Genomic DNA, 23000 nt, shown 5'->3' on the forward strand with positions numbered 1-23000 from the left:
CTAAACACTATAGATAAGGGAGGAGATTATTGTAACGGCTGTTACGACATTCAAACTTGGCACGAAATCCTCGGCCACTGCAACTATGATGATGTTTCCAAGTTGCCAGATATTGTGGAAGGAATGGAAATCAAAGGAAAGATTGACAAGTCCAAACTGCACTGTGAAGTCTGCACACAAGGCAAATTTGCGCAAAGCAGGAACAGAGAACCCGATGCACGTGCCAAAGTCCCACTTGAACTTGTGCACACAGACTTGGCTGGTCCTATTCAACCAGAGGCTAAAGATGGTCACAGGTATGCACTTGTATTTGTTGATGATTTCTCAGGCACAATATTTGTTTACTTCCTGAAAGCGAAAAGTGACACTGTAAAGGCTACGGAAAAATTCCTAGCAGACACTGCTCCTTATGGTACTGTAAAGTGCATTAGGTCAGATAATGGCACTGAATTCACAGCAACAAATTTTCGGTCATTGCTAAGCAAAAATCGCATTAAACATGAGACCTCTGCACCGTATTCACCCCACCAAAACGGTACTGCTGAAAGAAGTTGGCGAACATTGTTTGAAATGGCCAGATGCATGCTCATTGAGAGTAAATTACCAAAAGAGTTATGGACTTACGCTGTGATGACTGCTGCAGTAATTCGCAACAGATGCATTAATAACAGAGTAAAGCAGACTCCATACGACATGTTGACAGGAAGAAAACCGGATCTTTCAAAGATGAGAGTTTTTGGATCCATGTGCTATGCATACAAACACGACAGAAAGAAGCTAGATTCACGTTGTGAGAAGGGAATATTTGTTGGGTATGACAAGAATAGCCCTTCATACCTAGTGTATTACACAGACACTGGAAGAGTCCTTAAACACAGGCTTGTCAAATTCTTCAAGAAATGTGCTGTCGAGCAGCAAACTCAAACTGACCCACAAATACCAGATGAGGATGTTTATGGGAGAAGTTATTTGCCATCTAAGGTAACAACAAACATCACTGAACAGAGTTCAGGGAAGTCTCAAGATAGTGGAGACAAAACAGATCTTCAAAATGATGATCAGACTGAAAATATTCAGAATAGATGCAACCCCAAAAGGAACAGGAAAACTCCCCAATACTTATCTGACTACGTAACTGATATTGAAGATGATGATCAGATACTTACTAATATTGACTACTGTTACAGAATGTGTAATGTACCACAAACCTTCAAGGAAGCCATGAGTTCAACCAAATCACAGATCTGGATTAAAGCCATGGAAGAAGAGATGGATTCTCTAAAAGAAAATGGAACTTTTACGTTGATGGCTCTACCCGAAGGCAAACATGCAGGGGGGGGTAGATGGGTCTATGCAATCAAGAACAATGCAGATAACAATGAAACATATAAGGCTAGATATGTTGCTAAGGGTTATAGTCAAGTAATGGGAAGAGACTATAAGGAAACCTTTTCTCCAACAGCAAATATCACATCAGTTCGTGTCTTGATGCAAATGGCAGCACAGTATGACCTTGTTCTACATCAGATGGATGTGAAAACGGCTTACTTACATGCTCCAATTGATTGTGAGATCTATGTGGAACAGCCAGAAGGTTTTGAGGTAAAATCAAATACTGGTGAAAAACTTGTCTGTAAACTGAACAAGTCATTGTATGGTCTGAAACAGTCAGGTAGAAACTGGAATAAGTTACTGCATGATTACCTGAGTGAAAATGACTTTATGCAAAATCCTGCAGACTCTTGTGTCTACAGCAGACAAACTGGAAAAGAGAGAGTGATGCTAATAATCTGGGTTGATGATCTGATTATTGCTTCTAGTACCAACGAGTTACTAAATGGTGTGAAAAGGATGCTGACAGCTAAATTCAAGATGAAAGACCTTGGTAAATTAAAACATTTCCTAGGCATTGATTTTGAGCAAATGGATGGAGTTGTGAAAATGAATCAAAAGGGGTACATCTTAAAAATACTGGAAAGGTTCAACATGTCGAATAGTAAGTCCAGATCGACCCCATGTGAACAAAAGCTAGAGTATAACGGTGATGGAAACTCTGTAAACCACACAAAGTATCGTGAAGCAGTAGGTAGTTTGACCTATCTAATGACATGTACTAGACCAGATCTTAGTTGGGCTGTGAGTAAATTGTCTCAATCTATGTCAAAACCAAATGAGCAACACTGGTGTACAGTGAAGCATGTGATGAGGTATCTGAAAGGTACAGTAAACCAAGAACTGACGTACAAGAAGAGTAACGAGAAGCTGCAACTTACGGCATACAGCGATGCTGACTGGGCATCAGATCCAAATGACAGACGAAGTACGACTGGATACTGTTTTAGTCTAACCAAAAATGGTCCCCTCATTTCCTGGAAGTCAAAGAAGCAGCCTACAGTTGCTTTGTCAACATGCGAAGCGGAATATATGGCACTGGCTGCGACCACACAAGAAAGTCTGTACCTTGTACAATTGATGAATGGACTGGAAAATGGATGTCAGTATGCACCGGTAAAAATCTTTGAGGATAACCAAGGTGCAATTGCTCTTTCCAAAAACCCTGTTTGTCGACAAAGATGTAAACACGTTGACGTTAGGTACCACTTCATTCGATCAGCAATTAGTGATGGTAAAATAACAATTGAGTACTGTCCAACAACAGAAATGGTTGCTGATGTGATGACTAAACCAATGACGAAGTACACACACATTTTCAGAACCGCTTGTCCCTTACGGGGTCACGGGGAACCGGAGCCTACCCGGCAACACAGGGCGTAAGGCCGGAGGGGGAAGGGGACACACCCAGGACGGGACGCCAGTCCGCCGCAAGGCACCCCAAGCGGGACTCGAACCCCAGACCCACCGGAGAGCAGGACTGCGGTCCAACCCACTGCGCCACTGCACCCCCATGACGAAGTATAAGAAAGAAAAGTTTGAAAGCTTTATGTTTGGGGCATAAATGTTGCTGATACAGGGATGTAACTGTGTGTTGTATTGTAAATGGACCTGTAGAGAATGAGAGCAAGTGGGGGTGTTGGAGATTCTATTCAGTGTGCTCTCATGTTGGTGAAGTATCGATCACATGACCTTTGTTGTGCGTGATGTGTTCTGATGAAGCACGTATGTAAATAAATCAATGTTCTCCCCTTCCGGTTTAAGCAAACCGATGGTGTGGACGTGTACTTTGTTACCTCCGTTAAGTATAATCTATTTACCACTTCTCAAACGCAGAGATGGCTGCGCCAACAGGGGGACTTTGCACATGCGCACCGGAGCGCATCGGCCAGTCTTCTTGTTTCATACGTGTTGCATCCAGTACAAACTTGTAAGGTGTTTGAAACCAACCTTGGCGGGTATCGTGTTATTTTCTGGATCGCTACGCGTCTAAGCGAACCTACAAGAACGCTCGGTTACACCAATAACAGACTCGGCATCGCGCCACGGCACTTCTGCGTTTTGAACGTGACTAAAACGATCTGAGGTGCACGCGCGCCACACAAGGGAGGGTGTGGCCTGGCGCTCCATTAGCTGCTGAAGGCGGAGGAGCGCGGAGGCGAGGCAGTGACGTCACCGCCTCGGGCGGGTTCGAACGTTGGGGAAACCTTTAAAGCTCCTCCAGTTACTTTGTATCGCCATTCGCCCGCCCCGCCTGCAACAAAAAGCGTCTCGATTCATCGGCCGCCAGCAGCTCCATTACTATCGTCCACGGTAGTGATTTACACGCATGTAGTAGGCGACTGAGTGAAAGTACTTAGTTTGGCCGTAGTAAAATTCGAGCCGTTTCCAGCGTGCGCGCCGCCGCGGTGCCATGATGAAGATCGAGTTCGCTCCGCTGAACGTACCTCTGCGGAGGCGCCTTCAGACGGCGGCCGTGGTGCAGTGGGTCTTCTCCTTCCTCGTGCTCGGTGAGTGACCGGTGACCGGTGACCGGTGGGTGGGGAGGGCAGTACACTAACTAACTAACTGACTGACTCACCTACTATACAGGCAGAAAACTGGGTGCGGGAGGGGAGCCCAGAGCCCTGTTGCCTGGCTATACCCCCCCAACGCAGTGAGAAGGGAAAAACTTCACTTATATCCAGGCAGAGCTGAATGATCAGTGATGATCCGTCCACTACATTAAGGGGAGGGAACGAGAGAGGCATCCAGTGACACGTGCTGAGTGTGGAGTCTGCGTCTCTCTGGGTGCTGAGGGAGGGGGTGTTCGGACAGGCCCGGGTCATGTTTGCCTGTCATGGTGGTGTTTTGTTTTTCTGAATTTTTTTTTTGCAAGTGGTAAGCAGTCTGGTAAGTATGGATCTGTGTAACTGATGGTGTAACTTTGTGTTTAACTTGTAGAGCAGGGTAAACCAGTTATGTGTGAGAGCTGTTTCGGACACAGGGCATCTGATCTGTAAGAAGTGCAGCGTGCGGTGCTGTCACCTTGCTGCTGTGCGCGTACGCGTGCGCGCGCACAGGGGTGTCCTGCTGCCGCCCTCGGATCTGGACTCGGGTGCGGTCGGTCACTGGTCCTCGTTGTCCAGGTGCTGAGTTTTCACCTGTTTCTGTGAACAGCTCTTGGGATGAATGCTGTCAGGAGGGGAGAGAGGAGACGTCATCACATTGAGACACGCTGACACTCAGCATGCATTCAGCATCTACAGGAAGCGTGCGCACACACACACACACACACTCCTGTTTTACAGTATGGAATGTGCAAACACACAGGAGGGAATGACCACCCCTTTTCATTCCTTTGGTTCAATTTACTTCATGCGTTTCAATGAATCTTGGAAACACAGTGACTTTTGTATTTGGTCAAATATAAATGGTGTTTGAAAATTAGCTGTGATTAATCACTCACCCTTTGGCCACTTCAGCTCAGTGCTGCCTGGCCATGTTCATTCTGCTCAGTTTGAGCCGCTGGTGGATTCTGGCTGCACTCTACGCTGGATGGCTCTACCTGGACCGGGACACACCCAGCTGCGGGGGGCGCCGGTCACACTGGGTGCGCAGCTGGACCGTGTGGAAGTACTTCAGTGATTACTTCCCCATCACGGTGAGTTTGGGCACAAGCATCAGCTGTCACGGGTTTGATGTGCGTCGGGCCATGTGAGGTCAGTCTACCCGATGACTCATGACTGATGGTGCTGTGAACATGTATTATGTCAAAGATGTCTTCAAGCATTGCCTACTCTCCCTCTGTTCACACTCCCTTTTACCCAATTCCCCTACAGCTGATCAAGACAGTGGATCTTGACCCAAAACACAACTACCTGTTTGGGTTCCACCCTCATGGTGTCCTGGTGGCTGGAGGCTTTGGAAACTTCTGCACAGAGGCATCTGGGTTTTCAGCGCTCTTCCCCGGCCTGATGCCGTACCTGCTCATGCTGCCCTTCTGGTTCAGAGTTCCTTTCTTCAGGGATTACATCATGTGTGGAGGTGGGGTCCCGGTGCCAGCACTGCTCACTGTCCGGGGTTACCGCGGTAATGAGTCGGGTAGCAAGCTCCCTTTCTAATAACTTCAGGCAAGTGGGGGTCTTCATCTAACAGATGGTTCTCTTGGTTCACCACAGCACCTGGTCTGAGTGGTGGTGGGGGGGGGGAGTGCAAGAAACCTATTATATACATACACACACTTTACAATGAAAACAGTAAAGCAGTGAAAGGAAGTGATCCAGTCGACTGGTTGAAGAGCAGTCTCTAATACCCCCTGTAGCATAGTGCACAGGGTGTGGATGTTGAAAAGGGACTTTGAACCTGATGGCTTCACGCCCTTGATCCCACTTGGACATGGAGGTGTGTGTTTGCCCCGTGTGGTTGAGTGCACTTTTGGCTGGAGTTGTGCAACAGGACATTTCGAAAAAGGATGTTGAAATGTTTGCCGCTTGAGTGCTGACCGCTGGGGACCAGAGTGCCATAGTAGGCTCACATTTTGGGGTGAGGGCGGGGGGGCGGCAGGACACTGACGGTACAGCTTGGGTTACTTCTGCTACTCCACTCTGCTCAGTGGTTGAGGGTGTCTGTGCCTCGCTGTCTTCTGTTTTTATCAATGGCGCGCAAACACACGGTACGTCTCGGCTAACTGCTGCTGCCGCTCTTTCGTCACGTCCTGCGTTCAGCTGCACCGTGGCGTTAACCTTACATATCGTTCATGTTTCCTTTGCTCTTTCTCATCTCTGATACCCGAGTGTGTCGACTGGAGCTCAAAGGAGTGGCCGGTGCAGGACTACACCCAACGCCTCCCCTCCAACTCATGTGCTACCACCCTTTTCCAGGCCTGGTATCTAGTGAGAAGGCCAGTGCCAGTTACATCCTGAGCCGCCCTGGTGGGGGGCACGTGGCGGTGGTGGCAGTAGGAGGCGCTCCTGAGTCGCTGGATGCACGACCAGGTGCTCTGACTCTCCAGGTGCTCAACAGGAAGGGCTTCATTAAAATGGCACTCAAGCACGGGTACGAGACCGCAGTGTGAGTGAGTGAACGAGCAAACGAACACGCAAACCGGTGTGCAGTTTTACCTTGGTGCTGTGGTCCTGCTGCCCACAGAGCTCACCTGGTGCCTGTGTTCTCATTTGGGGAGAATGAGCTCTTTGACCAGATGGAGAACCCAGTGGGCTCCCTGCTGCGGCGGCTCCAGGAGAGGCTCCAGAAGGTGATGGGTGTGGCCCTGCCCCTGTTCCACGCACGCGGCGTCTTCCAGTACAGCTTTGGCCTGCTGCCCTACAGGAAGCCCATCCACACAGTGGGTGAGTAGAGAGGGTACCTGGGAGGGCTGCGGCTGCCGGGAGCCCTAGGCTAATGCTGCCTTGCTATCTCCCCCCAGTGGGTCGTCCCATCGCTGTGACACAGACGCCCTCCCCCAGCGCAGAGGACATCGAGACTTTGCACAAGCTCTACCTTGAGGGTCTCACGCAGCTCTTTGAGGAGAACAAGGCCATCTATGGCATCCCACAGAACAAACACCTCCAGTTCATATAGGATTCATCCCCATCGCACTTTCGTTAACTCCCTCAATCCCCCCCCCCCCCCCCCCCCCCCCCCCAAAAAAAAAAAAAAAAACACACACTTTACAAGGTTTACCTCACCTTGCTATGTTTGTCAAGTGGGGGAAAAAATGAGATGCGGTATGTCCCTAGCTGACAATGTGTCAATCGTCTTGGAGTTTTGCTGTGGTGGCGTCATTTTCACCACTTCACATGGGTAATTCAGTCCAGGTTGTGGGGGTCACAGTCCTAAGGATTAGTCCTCTGCATGTGCACAAGAGAGCCCGGGCAGCGCAGCACTGATTTCACTCATAGGAAACGCGGTAAAGGATAGAGGCCACACTCAGCTCAGTTGTTACAGGTGTTGCGTTGCCAGGAAGAGCTTTTTGGTGGAAAGCTCATGGTATTAATGTCCAAGGGGGACATGTGGAGCTAGGGGAGAATAGTATCCTGTGAGCTGGACACGGGGAGGAGTGGGACATTACTAGTGTAAATTCTTTTCAGTGTTCATGTGGAAAAGCTATCTTTGCTGTTCTCTACGGAATAGAAAGCGAATGAAGTGCTACATTCGGGCCCTACTCTAGTTTAAGGGGACTAGTGGATCTACGACCTGGTTGTCACGTTCTCCCTCATGGGAGCATAGTGAAAAGAACAACATAGGGATTCAGGGGGTGCTGGTGCTGCTGCCATAAAGGGCACATAGGAAAAGGAGCTGCTGATTGACCACAGGGCTTGACAGGTAACAGTCACATGGTTTCCATTAATATGTCCAGCTGGTGTCTTTGATGGGAGCAGTTCTCATGTCCCTGTCTTGTACTAAATGGCCCAGACTGAGACCATGTGTAGTAAACTGTAGCCAAACTGGAACATGCACTCAGGTGGGTATTTCAGCAGGATGGGTGCCATGTTGCTGTCAAGCTGGTTTTGTGTGTGTGTGTGTGTGTGTGGGGCTGAGAGAAAGAAACCCAACAGTGGGAGGTAAATGTGATCATGTTGCAAAAGCAGCTGAGTCCAACATGGCCCAATGAGCCATGGTGTGATTGCCAAGACAAGTGGCTCAGGTGTCCCTGTGCAACTGGTGAAGAAATAGCAAGTTGGTGATGCTCCTCCTAACTTTTGTCTGTACAAAAGTGACTTGTATGAAATGCTACTTTTTGGATGGTTGTTAAAAGGAAATCCTACAATTGTGCAGTTCAACCACAGAGTTAAAGAAAATTGGCTGTTCTCCACCTGTGCTGGTAGTGTTCACGCCTGTCAGACGCGCTTTATGCAAGCAGGAGATGGGACCAGGTCCCCCTGCTGGCGCTTACCTCCCTCTGTCACTGTCATCTTCACTGCGGGGGGACAACTGCATGCTGTCAAAATCAAGACGTCCAGCTATAGATCTGAAGTGCGTGCATGCACGGGAGCCCGCTCCACCATCCATATGCCAGTCTGACCTTTACCCTAGTGTAGAACAGCATCTGGGAGCAAACCTCTGCAAAGCTGTGAGAGTTCACATGAGCTCAAACACACACAGTGCAGGTCCTCCAGTGTGGCTTCTACAAACATGTACAGTAGACTTCAGCTAGTCCTGTTTTGGATGGCATGTGACTTACACAACTGGTAGCTCTTGTACAAGTTTACTGTAACAGGGTTGTGCATCAAGATGTTCTTCTGCTCTACATCCTTTGCAGTTTCACAAGCAAATAAAGCAAAGTGCAGTTTCACAAGAGGCGGCGTGTGGGGAAACTTATTAAGGGTGTAAGTGGTGGAAGGCTTGGTACAATATGTCCCCTTACAGACAGTGGATAGAGTTCAACTGCAGGAACACTTGACTTAGGAGCCAACATTACCACTGACCTTGAATTGCTACCTTTGGCAGCTGAGAATAGAGTGGTGGGAGACAGCAGGATCGATGCGTGAAAGCTGTATATCCCCCAACGCAGTCCCTTCTCACTCTAGCAGCTCCTCAATATCTTCTCCCACCAGCAGTGACCTTCCCAGTACAACAGCGAGACGCAAGCCCAGTCCGTTCTCGCTAAGCTGCTGGAGGGTTGAGGTGTCCTAGATCTTCACTGACTTCCTCTAATGACAGGGTACAGGAATGCACATATACACCTTCTTCAAAGGTTTTGCAATGAAGGGAGGGGACAGCAGCTGCTGTGGTTACAGCCAGCACCTTGCACGTCAGTCAGGGGTTTGAACACCGCTGTAGCCCCCTTGACCAAAGTGCTACTGAGAATGAACAGACCCAGAATTATGCAGCTCTATCAATGGGTAAATTGCTGAAAGCAGCACCGTCCTTACATTACATCACTTGGGTTAAAAGTGAAAATGATGTGGCAGCCTGTTAGATGGACTTTCTGTCTGCATCACGGGCCCAAGAGGAGGCCCACTTTCCCACGCAGACGGTGGCCACAACATAATGCCCTATAATACAATGTTTTGCAGATGCATTGGCCCTTTTTTGTGAGCTCACTATGAGACACTCATGTCAGCAGAACTTCTGAAAGTTAAAAAGAACAGAGTTGTTATACTCTGAAATGTGTCTAACACAAAAGATCTTTTTGAAGAAAAGTAAACTGGCAGAGAAATGAGAGAGTAGGATTTGCCCAAAGTAACATGAAAGGGAGAAATATGCTGCTGCTTACAGGTACCTTTTCCAGTACTGTGTTCTGTTTGCTGCTACTGGGTTTGGTTTGCTGTGCTATAATAATGTACATACAGGATGCTAAAAACCAAAGTACAGTAACTCATTACAAGTACGCAATAAGTAAAGCTGGACAGTTATCAAATACAGCAATGATAAGAATGCTAAGAAAAATATTAAATATAGATGAGAGCATTTTATCCCACATTGTCCACTTCCAAGGAGTATGTGTGCTTTCGTGCAGTATGACCACCTACATTTCCTCTATATCCATTACAAGTTGTGGGCAGCATAGTGGCACGGCAAGTAGCGCTGCTGTCTCGCAGTGCCTGAGTGGTGCAAGAGAAGGTGGGTTCGATCACTGCTCAGTCTGTGTGGAGTTTGCGTGTTCTTCCCGTGTCTGCGTGGGTTTCCTCCCCTAATCTAATGACATGCTGTTGAGGTTCACCCATAGTATGTGATTAACGCAGAGAGAGTGTGTTTCACCGATGTATGGATGAGTGACCCATTGTAAATAGTCTAAGTCACCTTGGTGAATAAGGTGTGTGTGTGTGTGTGTGTGTGTGTGTGTGTGTGTGTGTGTGTGTGTGAGAGAGTATCCATTGTAAGTCACTTTGGAGAAAAGTATCTGCTAAGTGAATAAATGTAACAAACATACAAGTATCAAAGTGTGCTCTTTTGCACAAGGTCAAAGGTCAGCCTCCAATAAGGCTCCTGTAGCACACATTCACACACCTGCATGTACATGTTTGTACACATTTACAAAGTATTTACTGAACAGACATGTTCAGCTTTTTATCTGTTTAGATTTGTTAAATCTGTGTGTGAATAAAACTTTTAAAAGGGTTAAAACCTGCAAAGCTTCCAGCTGTGACAGCATCCCGTCATGCGTCCAGCTGTCACAGGTGTATGCTGACATCTTCAATTCATCCCTGTTCCGGTGTCTTTTAAAAGTCCACGGTGATGGTGTGTGTGTGCCGAAGAAACCTCCTTTCTCCTACTCGGGTGAGTACTGTCCCATCGCGATAACCTCCGTAGTGATGAAGTTCCTGGAAGAGACTGGTCAGGTCCTACATAAGCTGTAACATCTCTGCCACCCTGAACCCTCTACAGTTTGCATATCGACATAGCAGATGTATGGATGATGCCACCTCTCCTGCCCTGCACACTGCTCTGAAAACACCTTGAAAGGAAACACACCTGTGTTGGGATGCAGTCCACTGACTACAGCTCTGCACTTAACATCACTGTTCCATCCAAACTGGTGTTAAACCTTAGGGAACCCAGTCTTTGCAGCTCTATCTGGGGCTTGTGTTTGACTTCCTGACAAATAGGCCCCAGACAGTAAGAAGTGGCCACAGATCATAAGCCACCCTGATTGTCAACACCACCCTACTGCAGTAGTTCACATAGTACTATGACTGTGCAACAAACATGGGAGTGTCAGCACTGTCAAGTGTGCAGGCGACACTGCCGTGATCAGGCTCACAAACAACGATGACGAGCTGCCTCCAAGAGGGAGGTAAAAGACATGACTGCATGGTGTCCAGAGAAAATCCTCACTCACAAAGGAGACTTCTGGAAACTCTTCCGGAAACAGAGGCAGCCACAGCCCCGTCCACACTGACGACTTGCCAGTGTAAATAATCAGCAGCTTCTTGTTCTTGAGCATCCGGCTCTCGGACTCCCTCTTACGGACTCTCAACAACACCAGCATCCTCGAGAACGCACAACAAAGACTGTTCTTCCTAAGGAGGCCATGGAGCTTTGGGGTTGGAACAGATACCCTGCTGAGCTTCTACTGCTGTACCATTGAGAGGTGTGGCTGGGGACCATCACCGACTGCTCAGGATCTGAAAGTGCTGCAAAGGACTGCCAGGAATGCAACAAAAGTCATAGATTCTGATGCGTCACAGCTTCAAGACATCTACGCCCACCACTGCTGGACAAGGGCTGAACGTATCATTACGGGCGCCGACCTTCTGAAAAACGGTACCAGGGCATGATCTCGTGCCCTGGACTCGCAAACTACTTTTCCATTGAACCATTACTGCCAAACTGTACTTTAATAGTCACTTCCTGATGTCAGCTTGCACTCTACCACTTTGCAGTTCAGACCACACACCTGAAGATGTAAATATCTATTCCCTATATTATATCCCCAGTACTGTACTGTGAACTGCACTATTGTATGTTGGACTGTGCTGCCTGTGCACTTCTGCTTTGAACTGCTTTATATTATCTTGTCTTGCATGGTTTTGTTTAGTTTATTATAACCTCCCACTGGCCTCCCTCATAGTCCCCATCCCCCCCAATGCATATTACTGAAGAAAGAGCAGACTGTAGTCCAAGAGTTTCCCTGTCTTCATCAAACAGGCATGACAATAAAACTTGAAACTTGCACACATGTTGGCGACTTATACACCTAGTGGGCTCTGACTCTACTCCAGGCCAAAAGAACCACAGATACCCATCATCATCTTTTTTCCCAGCAGTGTGAGCCTCTTTATCTACACACCTTCATTGGATTCGTGTTAACGCAGTGTCTTCTGCAACCGGTTCATTGACTGTGTGCTGCTGTTGCCCTGTGCAGTCCTAGCAGTCTTCTATGGCGACCACAACTGTCTTTGACAGAAAGGGAATTAAGTGTCTCAGTATCATGGTGACATGGAAGTGAGGCAGTTTGTGAAGTTCTCCGTTGTGGAAAAATAGCACCAACTAGTGCTGAAATGGCCTCGTTTGCTCAGACAGCTGCAAACTTCAATATTCATATGAACTAAGCAAACAGTTGAAAACATTTAGAGCACCAAACCAAGGATAACGTTCGATTTCAACTACTGCTTATACTGTACGTGTATTATTATAATGTGAATTATCCGCAAAAAAATTAGTTATATACTACCTACTTGGAGTCGTGTGAAATCTACCCATTTGTATTAAGGTAAGAAAATGCAACAATTTCACTGTATTTTCACAATATAGAAATCTCACAATAGAAGAGCCAGTTTATGACAGATTTTCAAGGATCAGTGACTGAATGATATTAAGGCCATATAGCAGTCAGTATCTGGACAGACCTTCAATAAACTAAACAGTTTGTGGCACAGTGAGACATTCAGAGGTAAGAGGACAGAGTAACATGTCCCTCAATTTAGACAACAGAACCATTTCCATACGGTCGGTTTGTTTTAAAAGTTTATTTTGCAAATAATTTAATGCACTTTGTACAAAGCAGAGCATTGAAAAACAGCTAACAAGTAAGCAAGACAACTACAACACTAACCAATTCACTAAAAACCCATAAACCACAAATGCTTTAATGTTCTAGTATTTAAACCAAAGCATTTGCTTCTTTTCTTCACTCAACTTGTATACAACTATATCATAATTTGCCTAAAAAATAAAACCAACATTTTCTGAATGATTTCTCAGCACAACAGCATCCATTTACAATACACCGACATTGAGCACTGCTGGGAAATGATGAAGTGTGACAAGGTATGACCAGACAAATCCAGGTAAAACAATTGCAGTGCCATCTCACTGCGGCCAACCTCACTGATGGCTGGAACAAGAAGGCCTGTGAAAAAAGTAGTTTCTTACAAAGGTAAATTAGTCTCATGCTGAAGCGCATAAATGCTCACACCCTCATACACTGGGCTGGGCAGTATGGGAAAGGGGCCTGAAATGTTTCACAGACACCTTGCATAAATGCAAGTCATCATTCATTCTTCCTGATGGCTCTCATACAATGGGGAGTTTACTTAACAAGTGCAAGATACAAGGACAAAATAACGGGACAACTGATATAAGCAACGACCAGCTCAAAAATCCCTGCGGAGGACACACTGTGGAAGCATATCTCAGTAACTGCAGAAAGGCACTGGTGACTTAAGGAAGAAAACTATGTAGAAACTGTCAGTGTAAATAGCACAGATGTCATGAAGGTATTGCCTACTCTTTGTCCAGACTGCTGGACTCAGACTGGCAATGAAGCAATGTAGTGCCATCAGACACCTGTCACCCACATCACTGAAAGAACTGGTTCACAGCAAGACCAGTTCAGGACCATGATGCTCTTGCTGTTTTGCCCAGTTCCATCCTCCAATTCATCTTTTCCTGTTTTCCAGGAGATTCAGTTCTGTAAAACTATGGCTGATGGTCATCCTCAGTTATGTGACAGGCAACTACCCTGTTCCTACCCAGACTCCCATTGTGTATAAAATGCTGTGTCTTGTGCTGAAGAATACCTGGTTACTGGGAGCCCAACATGAGCTGAAGAACCCCCACTGAACGTTTTCACAAGAGGCCCCCCCCCCCGATCCTCTCACTGGTCCCTAGGGGTCGACAAAGGACACCATGATGTAGCGGGTGCCCTCCGTGGTGGGTAAGCCCTCATGATAGTGTGTCAGGCGCCCAGGGTGCATGAAGGACCAGCCTTTTCGAGGGGCTTCCACTTTACAGTTGTAGCGCAGGAATCGACAGCCTCCTCCCTGGAGATGGCATGCATGTAAGCACACACACAAAACACACACACACACCACAGTTAATGCTCAGAATGCCAAACATTGGCTTTGGAGATAGAATGCACACAGCATGCAATTCTTTTCCAGTAAATCTCTAAAAGGAATAAACCCATAGTGAACACCTTAATCAGTAAGAACAAACGCACCTGGAAGTCCTTGCCCTTGTGGTTGAGGGCGATATTGATGGTGAAGGTGGACGAGTCGTGATGCGGCCGCAGCGCAGGCTGCTCATCCGGACGGTACCGTACCACAAAATTCATGATGGCACGACCCTGCAGAGATAAGGGAAAGAGAGAGGTTGAGCAATGGATGCTGGGAGTGTAGCAGGTCAACACGCTGCTAGGGGGGTGCAGTCTCTCTCTCACCTTGGAGGAGTACCCCGGGTACAGCTTCTCAGTGACAGGGACAATGTACTCCCTCAGAAACTTGAGCCACTCTTTCTCAAATCCAATCTGGTTCATATGTATGTCCACAGTTGGCACGTTCTCATAGCCACCAGTCAGTCGCTCATCCTGTCACAAACATGCATGCACACACTGGTCACTTCAGGGACTCCTCCTGTCCTTTCTATTGCCTGTTGGTGCTGATCGGTGCTGCTGTCAGAAAGTGAATGTACCTTGTGTTTCCCACCAGACCACTTGCCAAAATGCTCCATGGTCTCCACAAGCTCATCACACATCCTGTCTGAGAAAGCTGGGAACCAGTACACATCAGGGCAGGGCTGGGGTGGGACAGGGAGGGCAACGATGAGGCTGACATCACAAAATATCTATTTGACTGTGGTGGCTCTTTTACACCCGTCAGAAGATAGCACTGATGCTTGTCAGTCTACCTGCTCCACAATATTCTCATTCTCCTCAAAGATCTTGGAGTAGTTCTCATGGACATATTTCTCTCTCCAGTCCTAGAAAAAAAGGAAAGACCCTCTAGGGAGTGCCTACAACTCTGAACCCAATAGTGCTCCAAAGACGTATCCCATAGTGCACCTGTGCTACCAAAATCTGTGAGAAAGTCTTTACCACTGGGTTGTCAAAGATCTGCCACATGTCAGGGTACAGGTGACTGGTGTTGTAGTTGGCAGTGGAGATGAGCCGTCCAAACTCGTCCCTATTTGACACAAACATGAACACACCCTGGGAGAAACAGAAACGAACACAGAGATGAGCAGAGGGTCAGGCACAGAGTGGAGGGATTATGTGTCAGTATTCTCGGCAACAGCAGAAACAGGATCCAAAACCGCCCAGGCATGGGCGGACAGACCTGGTCTCGCACAGTCCTGCAGAAGACCATGTCAGGGTCCATGCCATCCTGAGAGAAGAGGCTGACATGAGCTAAGCGGTTGCGGAGCGTGGCTCCCTGAATCAGGTACACTTGGTTAATGTAGGGAACATTCCACAAGCCACTGAAGAGGTGAAGAGAACCAAGAAAAGACATCACCATGGGAACTGTATCCAAAACGCAGTGATGAAGTACTGAGCAAAGCAGTGGAGCAGTGTACTCACATGCGCTTCCCTTGAACAATTTCAATGTAGTCCTCAGAACGCGAGTAGTAGCCCTCTGGGCTTAGGGCTCCCCAGAAATTGGACCACAGTTTGCCATGTCGGGACAGCATGGGTGCAATGATCGCTCTGACAGAGAACAGGGACAGAAAAATACGGACACATCCTGACAGGGATCAGAAGTGTCAGGTGCACATGTATGCTCTCTTTGAGTGATTCAAGTTCGATTCTCACCGGTTCTCCTCGATGAGGATTCTCAGTGTGTCAGGGTTCACAAGCACAACATCGGAATCAATGCTGAAATAATAATCACATGTGGAGTCCTGATGACAGAGCTCCCTGCAGGAGAGAAGGCACAGAGAAACCATTTCTCAGGCCTGTCTGCACTGCAACTGACTCATCACTGATTATGAACCTAAGAATAATCTAAGTCCCCACAGTTGCAGCCAGTGATGACCTGAGGGTGATTGAGAAACCTGAAGCTACGCAGAACTCACACTGCCATCGTCCGAGCCTCGTCCTGCTGCATGTTCTCCTCAGGTCCAATGACCCGGGCCTCTGGGAAGAGAGTACGGTACTGCTCCCAGAACCGCTGTACGTGCTGCTCATGATAAACAACCTAGTAGGGTGGGGGAAGACAAAAAAAAGAGAGAAAACAGAAACACAAACAGGGCAAGGATGAGCAATGAGAGTGAAGCCTTTAGAATGCAGTCACAGTGTAAAACAGTAAAGCTGATGGGTCCGTCCACCAAAAGAATAGACCGATCGACCGGCTGTGGAGACACTCACATTGTTGTGGATGAAAAGCCGCAAGCGGCTCATCGGATAGTTCATGGTGGTCAGTCTTTTAAGGAACTCAGCCAAAAAAGGGGTCGGCTGCTCAATGAACACGGCAATTTGTACTATGGGCATCTCCTCATCCTGCAACATACACAGTAACAATAAGCAACAGGATAGTCCCATCATCAGAATACCAAAGCTATATTCTGCGTTCAATTCTCAAGCAAAACAATCAAACCAAACCCTTTGAATTTAAAAGAAAAAAAAAAAACAAACAACCTTAATACTTAGGAAGCCTTCTTCAAAACACAAGAAAAGTGGAAAGTCACTTGCAGGCAGAAGTATTTTTCTATCATTTTACTATGGGAATATCACACAAAGAAACTCACCAGCACCTCACTGAGATCCAGAAGGTCATCATCACAGATTCCACAACCCATCTCATGGGTCCAGGCTGTAGGCACGTAGTTCCCCAAATAGTTCAGCTGAAGCTGTGCAGGACAAAACAGAAGACTGCAGTCTTATCATGCACCTCCATAGGCCCCTTACACACATCTATTCATCACTTTACAACAAAATACTCAGATGTTAAGCTAAGAAACCACTATATGCATTTATTTACATGTGGATATTCAAATTCCAGTAATGTTTTAATGAACAATAATAAATATTTTTTGCAGTACAACTACAGATGCCTACAAATGACTCATGTCACATGCAGAGACATCACCCAGCTGTTACCTTGGTGGGTCCATTGCCATGAATAATCACAGGTAGTGTGTCAAACGCCACATTCCTCACACGGACTCGTGCCTTCTCAAACTTCAGCACCACCTCATCTGCAAGAGTGGAAACAAACAGGATTCACATGAGGACACAGTGCCATATGGAGGTCAGTGAGGGCAGAGGTTCCATAGCATTCAACATCCTGAGATACAGCTGAACAACCCAACCCTCTCCAAGCCCTATCGGTCAGAACACACACATACTCACTCACATCAGCACAAAGCCCTAGATTCTCACCAATGGCTCCATTGAGGTTCTGGAAGATCTGTGAGCGATGGTCCAGGGTCATGTTCAGTTTTGTCTGATGGAAGAAACACACATGGTTGTCCTTCTACTGCTGAAATATTACTACTCACAGGTATCAGCAGGTGTACTCCAGCCCTTCCTGAATCAACAACCATAACAGACCTGATGTGTCACAGAGGACTTCACTATAGAGGTGTTGTCAATGAATGTTATGTGGAAAGTAGATGCCTTTCTGGTCTCCACAGAGAAAACATTGTACAAGCTATTTAGCAGAATGTGGATCCCACTCAACTGAATACTGACCCGCTGATTCTTGTCCAAGTAGATCTTGGTGTAGAAGAGTTGGTCGTCATCATTGTCCTTCTGCTTCCACTGCTGCACTATGGCACTGAGCTCGGGGGCATAGCCGATGAAGCCTGATGAGTGACACAGACACAGCAAGTCAGTGACTCCCCAAAGCAGCTCCCTGAAGTCTATGCACCACATACCATGCACCCACCTCCTGAGTTCAGGTAGCGCTTTCCAGTGTGCACGGGTGGGTACTTGGGTGCTAACCGCTGGTCTGGCCAGCAGAAGCCTTCAGCAGCGAACACTACACGATGGCTCATGCGGGAGAACTTCTTGAGCAGCTCCTGGGGCCCACTGGCAAAGATCACATCATAGCTGGAAAACAGGAGAGTACATGTATGTAGGACACAATGAGATACAGCATGCATCGCAGGGTATCTGATCTAATTACTGTCTAAGATAACATGGGAGTGCTCAGCACAAAGGGCCAACCAATGAGCTGTTCAAATTCACCACAGGTGAGATGTGACAAAACAAAAACTAATACATCAAAAAAAGGAAAGAATTATATGCAGAACACTATGAGCAAGTGCAAAAGATGACCAAAGAATAGAACTTTCCAGCAAAGCAGACAGGAAGGTGATATTATGGACTGACAATTCAGGATTAGGTTGGCTTTCAAACCCAATGATAGCTCTGTCCTGCTAATCCCAGCACTTCCTGACATCTCATCTTGCCATCTAGATGTCCTCCACTACCACAAGGTCTCAGCTGGGCTACACAGTATGACTCCAAATGGCACTCTGCACAGCACTGGCGTAGCCTTCCATGTGAACTATAATCCAATGTTCACTACAGTGTCTCTTCACTGAAGCACGGTTATTAAAAGGTCAGCAGTAAACCATAATTACAGGAAGACACTTCCTAACTAGAGACAGTGTCACACACCACCCTCCTACTCCTCATCCTGAAGGAGAGATCTGTATCCAATCCCTTCAGGATGGTGTGAATGAAGCACATCCTCCAAGGACTAAGACAATAGGAATGATATATAGCTAAACTTCTTCACCTAAGCTGCTGGGAGTAATGACTGATTCCTCTCTGTCCTTCTCACTCTTCACACTGAAACTACAGCGTATTTTGCAGATACATCCTGCATAGGATTTCCCCTTATCTCACAGCGAACTATGCAATTCCTGGTTCAGGCTATGGCGATATCTCTCCTGCTAGCATTTCAGACATCCAGCATTAAACCCAGCTGATACAGAATACAGTGGTACGAGTTATGTCTAATACTCCTCTGGCTCTGCCCAGTTGTCTACATGCAGCTACTTGTGTAATGTATATCAGTTTATATGGTGGCATGATACAAATTGACTACTCAAGAGTCATGCATCTGCACCTAGATCTCACTAACAATTGATGCAATGGAATCATTTTTTTCTGCAAAATTAAATGTAAATGTTTCAGGGAATTATTAGATGTTAGGAAACATTTTTACACTCATTTCACATCCCATTTCAAGTCCTGGGATGTTCGCCTCAAAAAGTTTGAGGCTGATGAGAGACTCAGCTGCTGGGACTTCAACCCACTAGTTGTGCACCATGAAAGCAGGAGAGAAGGAAACAGGAGACAGCAGGGCAAGACAAAAGGACAAACAAAAGGAGGATAAAGTGACAGAAATTAAGATAGCGGGCAATAAACATATTTATTCATTTGACATATTTTTCTCCAAAAAGATGTCAGAGCAATACAAAAAGTACATTCCATCAACAGGAGAGACCTAGACAGACAGGTAATTCTTGAGTACAGTCAGTTTGACTCATAGCACTGTATAAATCATCATTACACCAATAGCTGTATATAGAATTCTTATTAAACAAATAACATACGTTTTTTCAAGCACATAGGTGGTCAAGAAAGAAGTGAGTCCAAAAAAGAGATGTGTTTTGAGACTTATTAAATGTAAAGAGAGATGCAGCAGTTATGAGTGAGAGAGATGATTCCACCACACTGAAGCCAGAATGGAAATCTTTGCGCTTTTGATTTTGGACCTCTTGTGTGTGGGACTATCAACTAGGCAGAGGTGGAGTTCTGTAGCAGTCTTGGTTGGGGTGTAGCAAGTGATCAGGTCTGGTAAATATCGTGGCGCAGATCCGTTGATGGTCTCGCAAGCCGTAACCAGAGTCTTGAATTTGTTGCGGGCAGCCAATGGAGAGAGACGAGGAGGAGGGATACATGAGAATGCTTTGGTAAGTCACACGACACGTGCAAGCAGCATTCTGTACCACATGAGAGGTTTGATGGCAAAGGCCCGAAGACCAGATAGGAGTGAGCTGCAATAGTCCATGCAGGGTATTGCCATGGCCTGGAGCAGAAGTTGCATTGAGTTTGTTATGAGATAAGGGAAGATCCTGCATCTGACTGTGACTGATATATTGAAAGAAGGACAGACCTGAGTCCATCATTACCCCCAGGCTCTTATCCAACAAAGTAGGTGAAAACACAGATCACTCTGGGACATTTATATCTACAGAGCCTCACCTATCCACGAAGAGGATAACCAGGTCCTGTCGTTCACTGTACTTTTGCAGCTCTTTCTTCAGCCAGCGAACCTTCTGACCTCCACCAACTGTGCGAGCCACATCACCCCCCCTCCACTCTTCACCCAAGCCCAGCACCTGACCATACAGGGAACAAAAGCCACCTACAGGTAAATCGCCATTGACAGCATCATGGTCACTGCTGCTTTATCAAGGCAGGACTACCCCTGTGGAAAAGCTGGGGAATGGTTAGTAAGGGACTGAGATATGCTGTACCTTCACTGTGTAGTTCAACTGGTGAGCTGTGCGCATAAACCTGCTGAAGCCATCTGTCTCCTCTGTGGCAGCAGTTATGACCAGCAGGTTGTCTGAGAGCCAGGGGAGTGAGACAGGGGCAGAGAAAGGGGCAGAACTTCAGACAGAAATGATCATGTCTCCCACACAGACACAGAGACTACCAGTACAGTATTCTGGAAACTGAAAAATATATACCGAGGTCAGTTACCCTGCTTATTTAGGGGTTTCCACAGGACATTGGGGAAGACACAGGAACAGTTAAGTCTCTAGAATGTCTCCAGGACCATCACGGACCCATAACCCAAAACATCAGCCAGCCCACATTCCAAATACAACTGAGAAATACACATGAGCTCAACTGGACAAGAGTGCAACTCAAAAAACTCATGCACCCAACAATGCTGAATCACTGAGACCAGGACACTACATATCAATGATACTTGATCATATTCTCACACAATATCTCTCACGAGTTGCAAACATTGCTCCTGTCACTAAGGAGAGTCAGTGTGAACTGCAGTATGAGGTGGTGAAGCACAGAACCTTGTTGGGACAGAGCGAGACCACACACCCCACCAGCTGCCAGGCACAAGTGTGTAAATTCAGTCATTTTGGGACCTGACTAATGTGAGAAACTGAGGTGTTCTTACAAAAAGAAACACCAACAAAGAATTATGTCAACAGTCTTACATATAATTATCTGACATTTATTGTCTAAAGTGACTTACAGGGATGTACTACTAACACTTGTTTACTTATTTACACAGCTGGGTAATTTTTACTATACTAATGTACAGTAAGTACCTTGCTCAGCAGTACTGCAGCAGGAAATGGGATGTGAAGCTGGGTCTTTTGAGTGCAAAGCAGTGGCTATAACACCACCACCACCACCACCACATTCGTGGTGAACTCTCCCCACACACCACTGGGCTGAGCGCAAGGCGACATGCAGTTCTGGAGAACGGACATCACAACAGGGCCCTTGCGGGGCCTGGTTACAGTGGACCCTCCGGGGAGGGCCAAAGGAAATCAGGGGACGAGCTCTGGGTCTGAACTGTACTCGCAAGACACTGACATTTACTCATTCATCTGACGCTTCGCTTTTCTCCAAAATTACTCATGACGTTATCTAGAATTACGTAACCATTTGCACTGGAGCAATTTAAGGTAAGTACCTTGCTAAAGGGTACTATAGCAGGAGGCGACACTCGAACCGATGGCCTTCAGACAAAGTCAAACTCATTGTATCCATTAAGTTACCCATCTCACTGTGCCAATCAATCAATGTCGTTGTACCTCCTGTATCTCCATTCTTCTACTTCAGTCCCTTACTTAATAGATAAGAGGTGAAAACAGTAACTCAGACATACCATGTCAAGCTAGTTCACTACTAGTATTAAATATCTGTCATTTATTTTAAACTCTCCAAAGGTAGTTAAATTTTCTAGCGGTTATTTATGCTTTTGTCTCTGCCTGAGGTAAGTGATTTCCTCAGCTATCATCATGTTAACTTAATTTGTAGTCACTGTTTTTTTCTGAGGTAAACTCACTGACAGAGAGAAATAATTCGGTAGTTAATTAATGTTAATTTTGCAGCATTCTGCATCTTAGTACGTGTTAAAACTCGCAGACACAGTTAAATGTTAATTTTTTTTGTACTACACTGTGACTGAGTGTTTCAGTCTTTTCTTAAGACTTCATTTCTGCGCGGCAGACTGAGACTCACTGACTCCCCACACAGAGACTAGTCAGACGAACCTGGCTCCAGCAGCAGGGCCTGCGCCGGCTCCGCAGCGATCAGCGCTAAAAGCAGCCCCACACAGAACAGCGCCCGCATGAACGTCATCGCCATTGCGTTTTCTTCTTTAATATTCATCTTTAATCTCCCGTCTTCATTCGCCTCTCCTCCACCGTGCCCGCGCGCGCGCGCTCCTGCGATCCGAACGCCCGACATCAACCGCTCTCTCCACACATTCCACAGCTACGCGGAGCCGCACGCCTTCTAGCTGTGCTGGTCCAATCGCAAGTCTGAGAAACTGTGATTGACAGAAGCAAAGTCCAGTGACAGCGCAGTACGTGCCGCGACTTGCCCAATCGGGACAGAAACTATGGAAGACGCGTCCTCGTTTTCTTTGCCCTCGAGCCACGGAAAACTCGGGAAAACTCGAGAACGCTGGCGAGCCGAGCGGAGCCGAGCGGAGCCGAGCGGAGCCGAGCGGAGCCGAGCCGAGCGGAGCCGAGCGGAGCCGCTCGAGCGGAGCCGAGCGGAGCCGAGCGGAGCCGAGCGGAGCCGAGCGGAGCCCCTGCCACGTGTCAGGAGGAAAGCAGCGCCGTTCGTACACCGCCGGCACTCGAAATACACACGCGATACGTAGTTCATAGTTCATAGATCTCGGAATGAGTTTCCGTTGTAGATTCGTCAGTCATTCATTGCTGAGTGACAA

The 23000-nt window shown here is 46.9% G+C and overlaps 2 protein-coding genes across 6 annotated transcripts; one reads left to right on the forward strand and one right to left on the reverse strand.

Moving 5' to 3' along the window:
- The first annotated feature begins 3589 nt into the window (after positions 1-3589).
- mogat3a (monoacylglycerol O-acyltransferase 3a) lies at positions 3590-7007 on the forward strand. Of its 3 annotated transcripts, none has more exons than XM_018733808.2 (6): positions 3590-3902; positions 4857-5035; positions 5214-5418; positions 6159-6429; positions 6523-6722; positions 6800-7007. In XM_018733808.2, exons 1-6 carry the CDS (start codon positions 3806-3808, stop codon positions 6952-6954), a joined length of 1107 nt encoding a protein of 368 aa, XP_018589324.2. In that variant the 5' UTR covers positions 3590-3805; the 3' UTR covers positions 6955-7007. The 3 variants fall into 3 exon arrangements, with proteins under 3 accessions (XP_018589324.2, XP_029113421.1, XP_029113422.1); XM_029257588.1 differs by having other exon boundaries at positions 3591-3902; positions 6168-6429; XM_029257589.1 differs by having other exon boundaries at positions 3596-3902; positions 6255-6429.
- A 6285-nt stretch (positions 7008-13292) lies between these two features.
- Positions 13293-22564, reverse strand: plod3 (procollagen-lysine, 2-oxoglutarate 5-dioxygenase 3). Of its 3 annotated transcripts, XM_018733790.2 has the most exons (19): positions 22315-22563; positions 20536-20627; positions 20261-20397; positions 17928-18091; positions 17732-17844; positions 17420-17483; positions 17138-17235; positions 16786-16887; positions 16406-16537; positions 16114-16235; positions 15851-15955; positions 15620-15745; positions 15378-15519; positions 15137-15250; positions 14950-15021; positions 14734-14838; positions 14483-14629; positions 14264-14389; positions 13293-14084 (listed from the first exon to the last, which is right to left on the reverse strand). In XM_018733790.2, the coding sequence occupies exons 1-19, from the start codon at positions 22508-22510 to the stop codon at positions 13929-13931; spliced, it is 2313 nt and encodes a 770-aa protein (XP_018589306.1). In that variant the 5' UTR covers positions 22511-22563; the 3' UTR covers positions 13293-13928. The 3 variants fall into 3 exon arrangements, with proteins under 3 accessions (XP_018589306.1, XP_029113323.1, XP_029113324.1); XM_029257490.1 differs by having other exon boundaries at positions 14264-14629; positions 22315-22564; XM_029257491.1 differs by lacking the exons at positions 20261-20397; positions 20536-20627 and having other exon boundaries at positions 14264-14629; positions 22315-22564.
- Positions 22565-23000: the final 436 nt, after the last annotated feature.

Source organism: Scleropages formosus, chromosome 13 (assembly GCF_900964775.1).
Source record: "Scleropages formosus chromosome 13, fSclFor1.1, whole genome shotgun sequence".
Classification (NCBI taxonomy): domain Eukaryota; kingdom Metazoa; phylum Chordata; class Actinopteri; order Osteoglossiformes; family Osteoglossidae; genus Scleropages; species Scleropages formosus.

Excerpts from the sequence above, each read along its gene's own strand:
- mogat3a (XM_018733808.2), top strand. The coding sequence starts at position 3,806 with ATGATGAAGATCGAGTTCGCTCCGCTGAACGTACCTCTGCGGAGGCGC. Across the intron at positions 5,036-5,213 it reads GTGATTACTTCCCCATCACG|CTGATCAAGACAGTGGATCT; the intron begins GTGAGTTTGGGC and ends ATTCCCCTACAG. Across the intron at positions 5,419-6,158 it reads GGATTACATCATGTGTGGAG|ATACCCGAGTGTGTCGACTG; the intron begins GTGGGGTCCCGG and ends TTCTCATCTCTG.
- plod3 (XM_029257490.1), bottom strand. The coding sequence starts at position 22,510 with ATGTCGGGCGTTCGGATCGCAGGAGCGCGCGCGCGCGGGCACGGTGGA. Across the intron at positions 17,236-17,419 it reads GAACCTCAATGGAGCCATTG|ATGAGGTGGTGCTGAAGTTT; the intron begins GTGAGAATCTAG and ends CCACTCTTGCAG. Across the intron at positions 15,022-15,136 it reads AGATCTTTGACAACCCAGTG|GACTGGAGAGAGAAATATGT; the intron begins GTAAAGACTTTC and ends CTTTTTTTCTAG.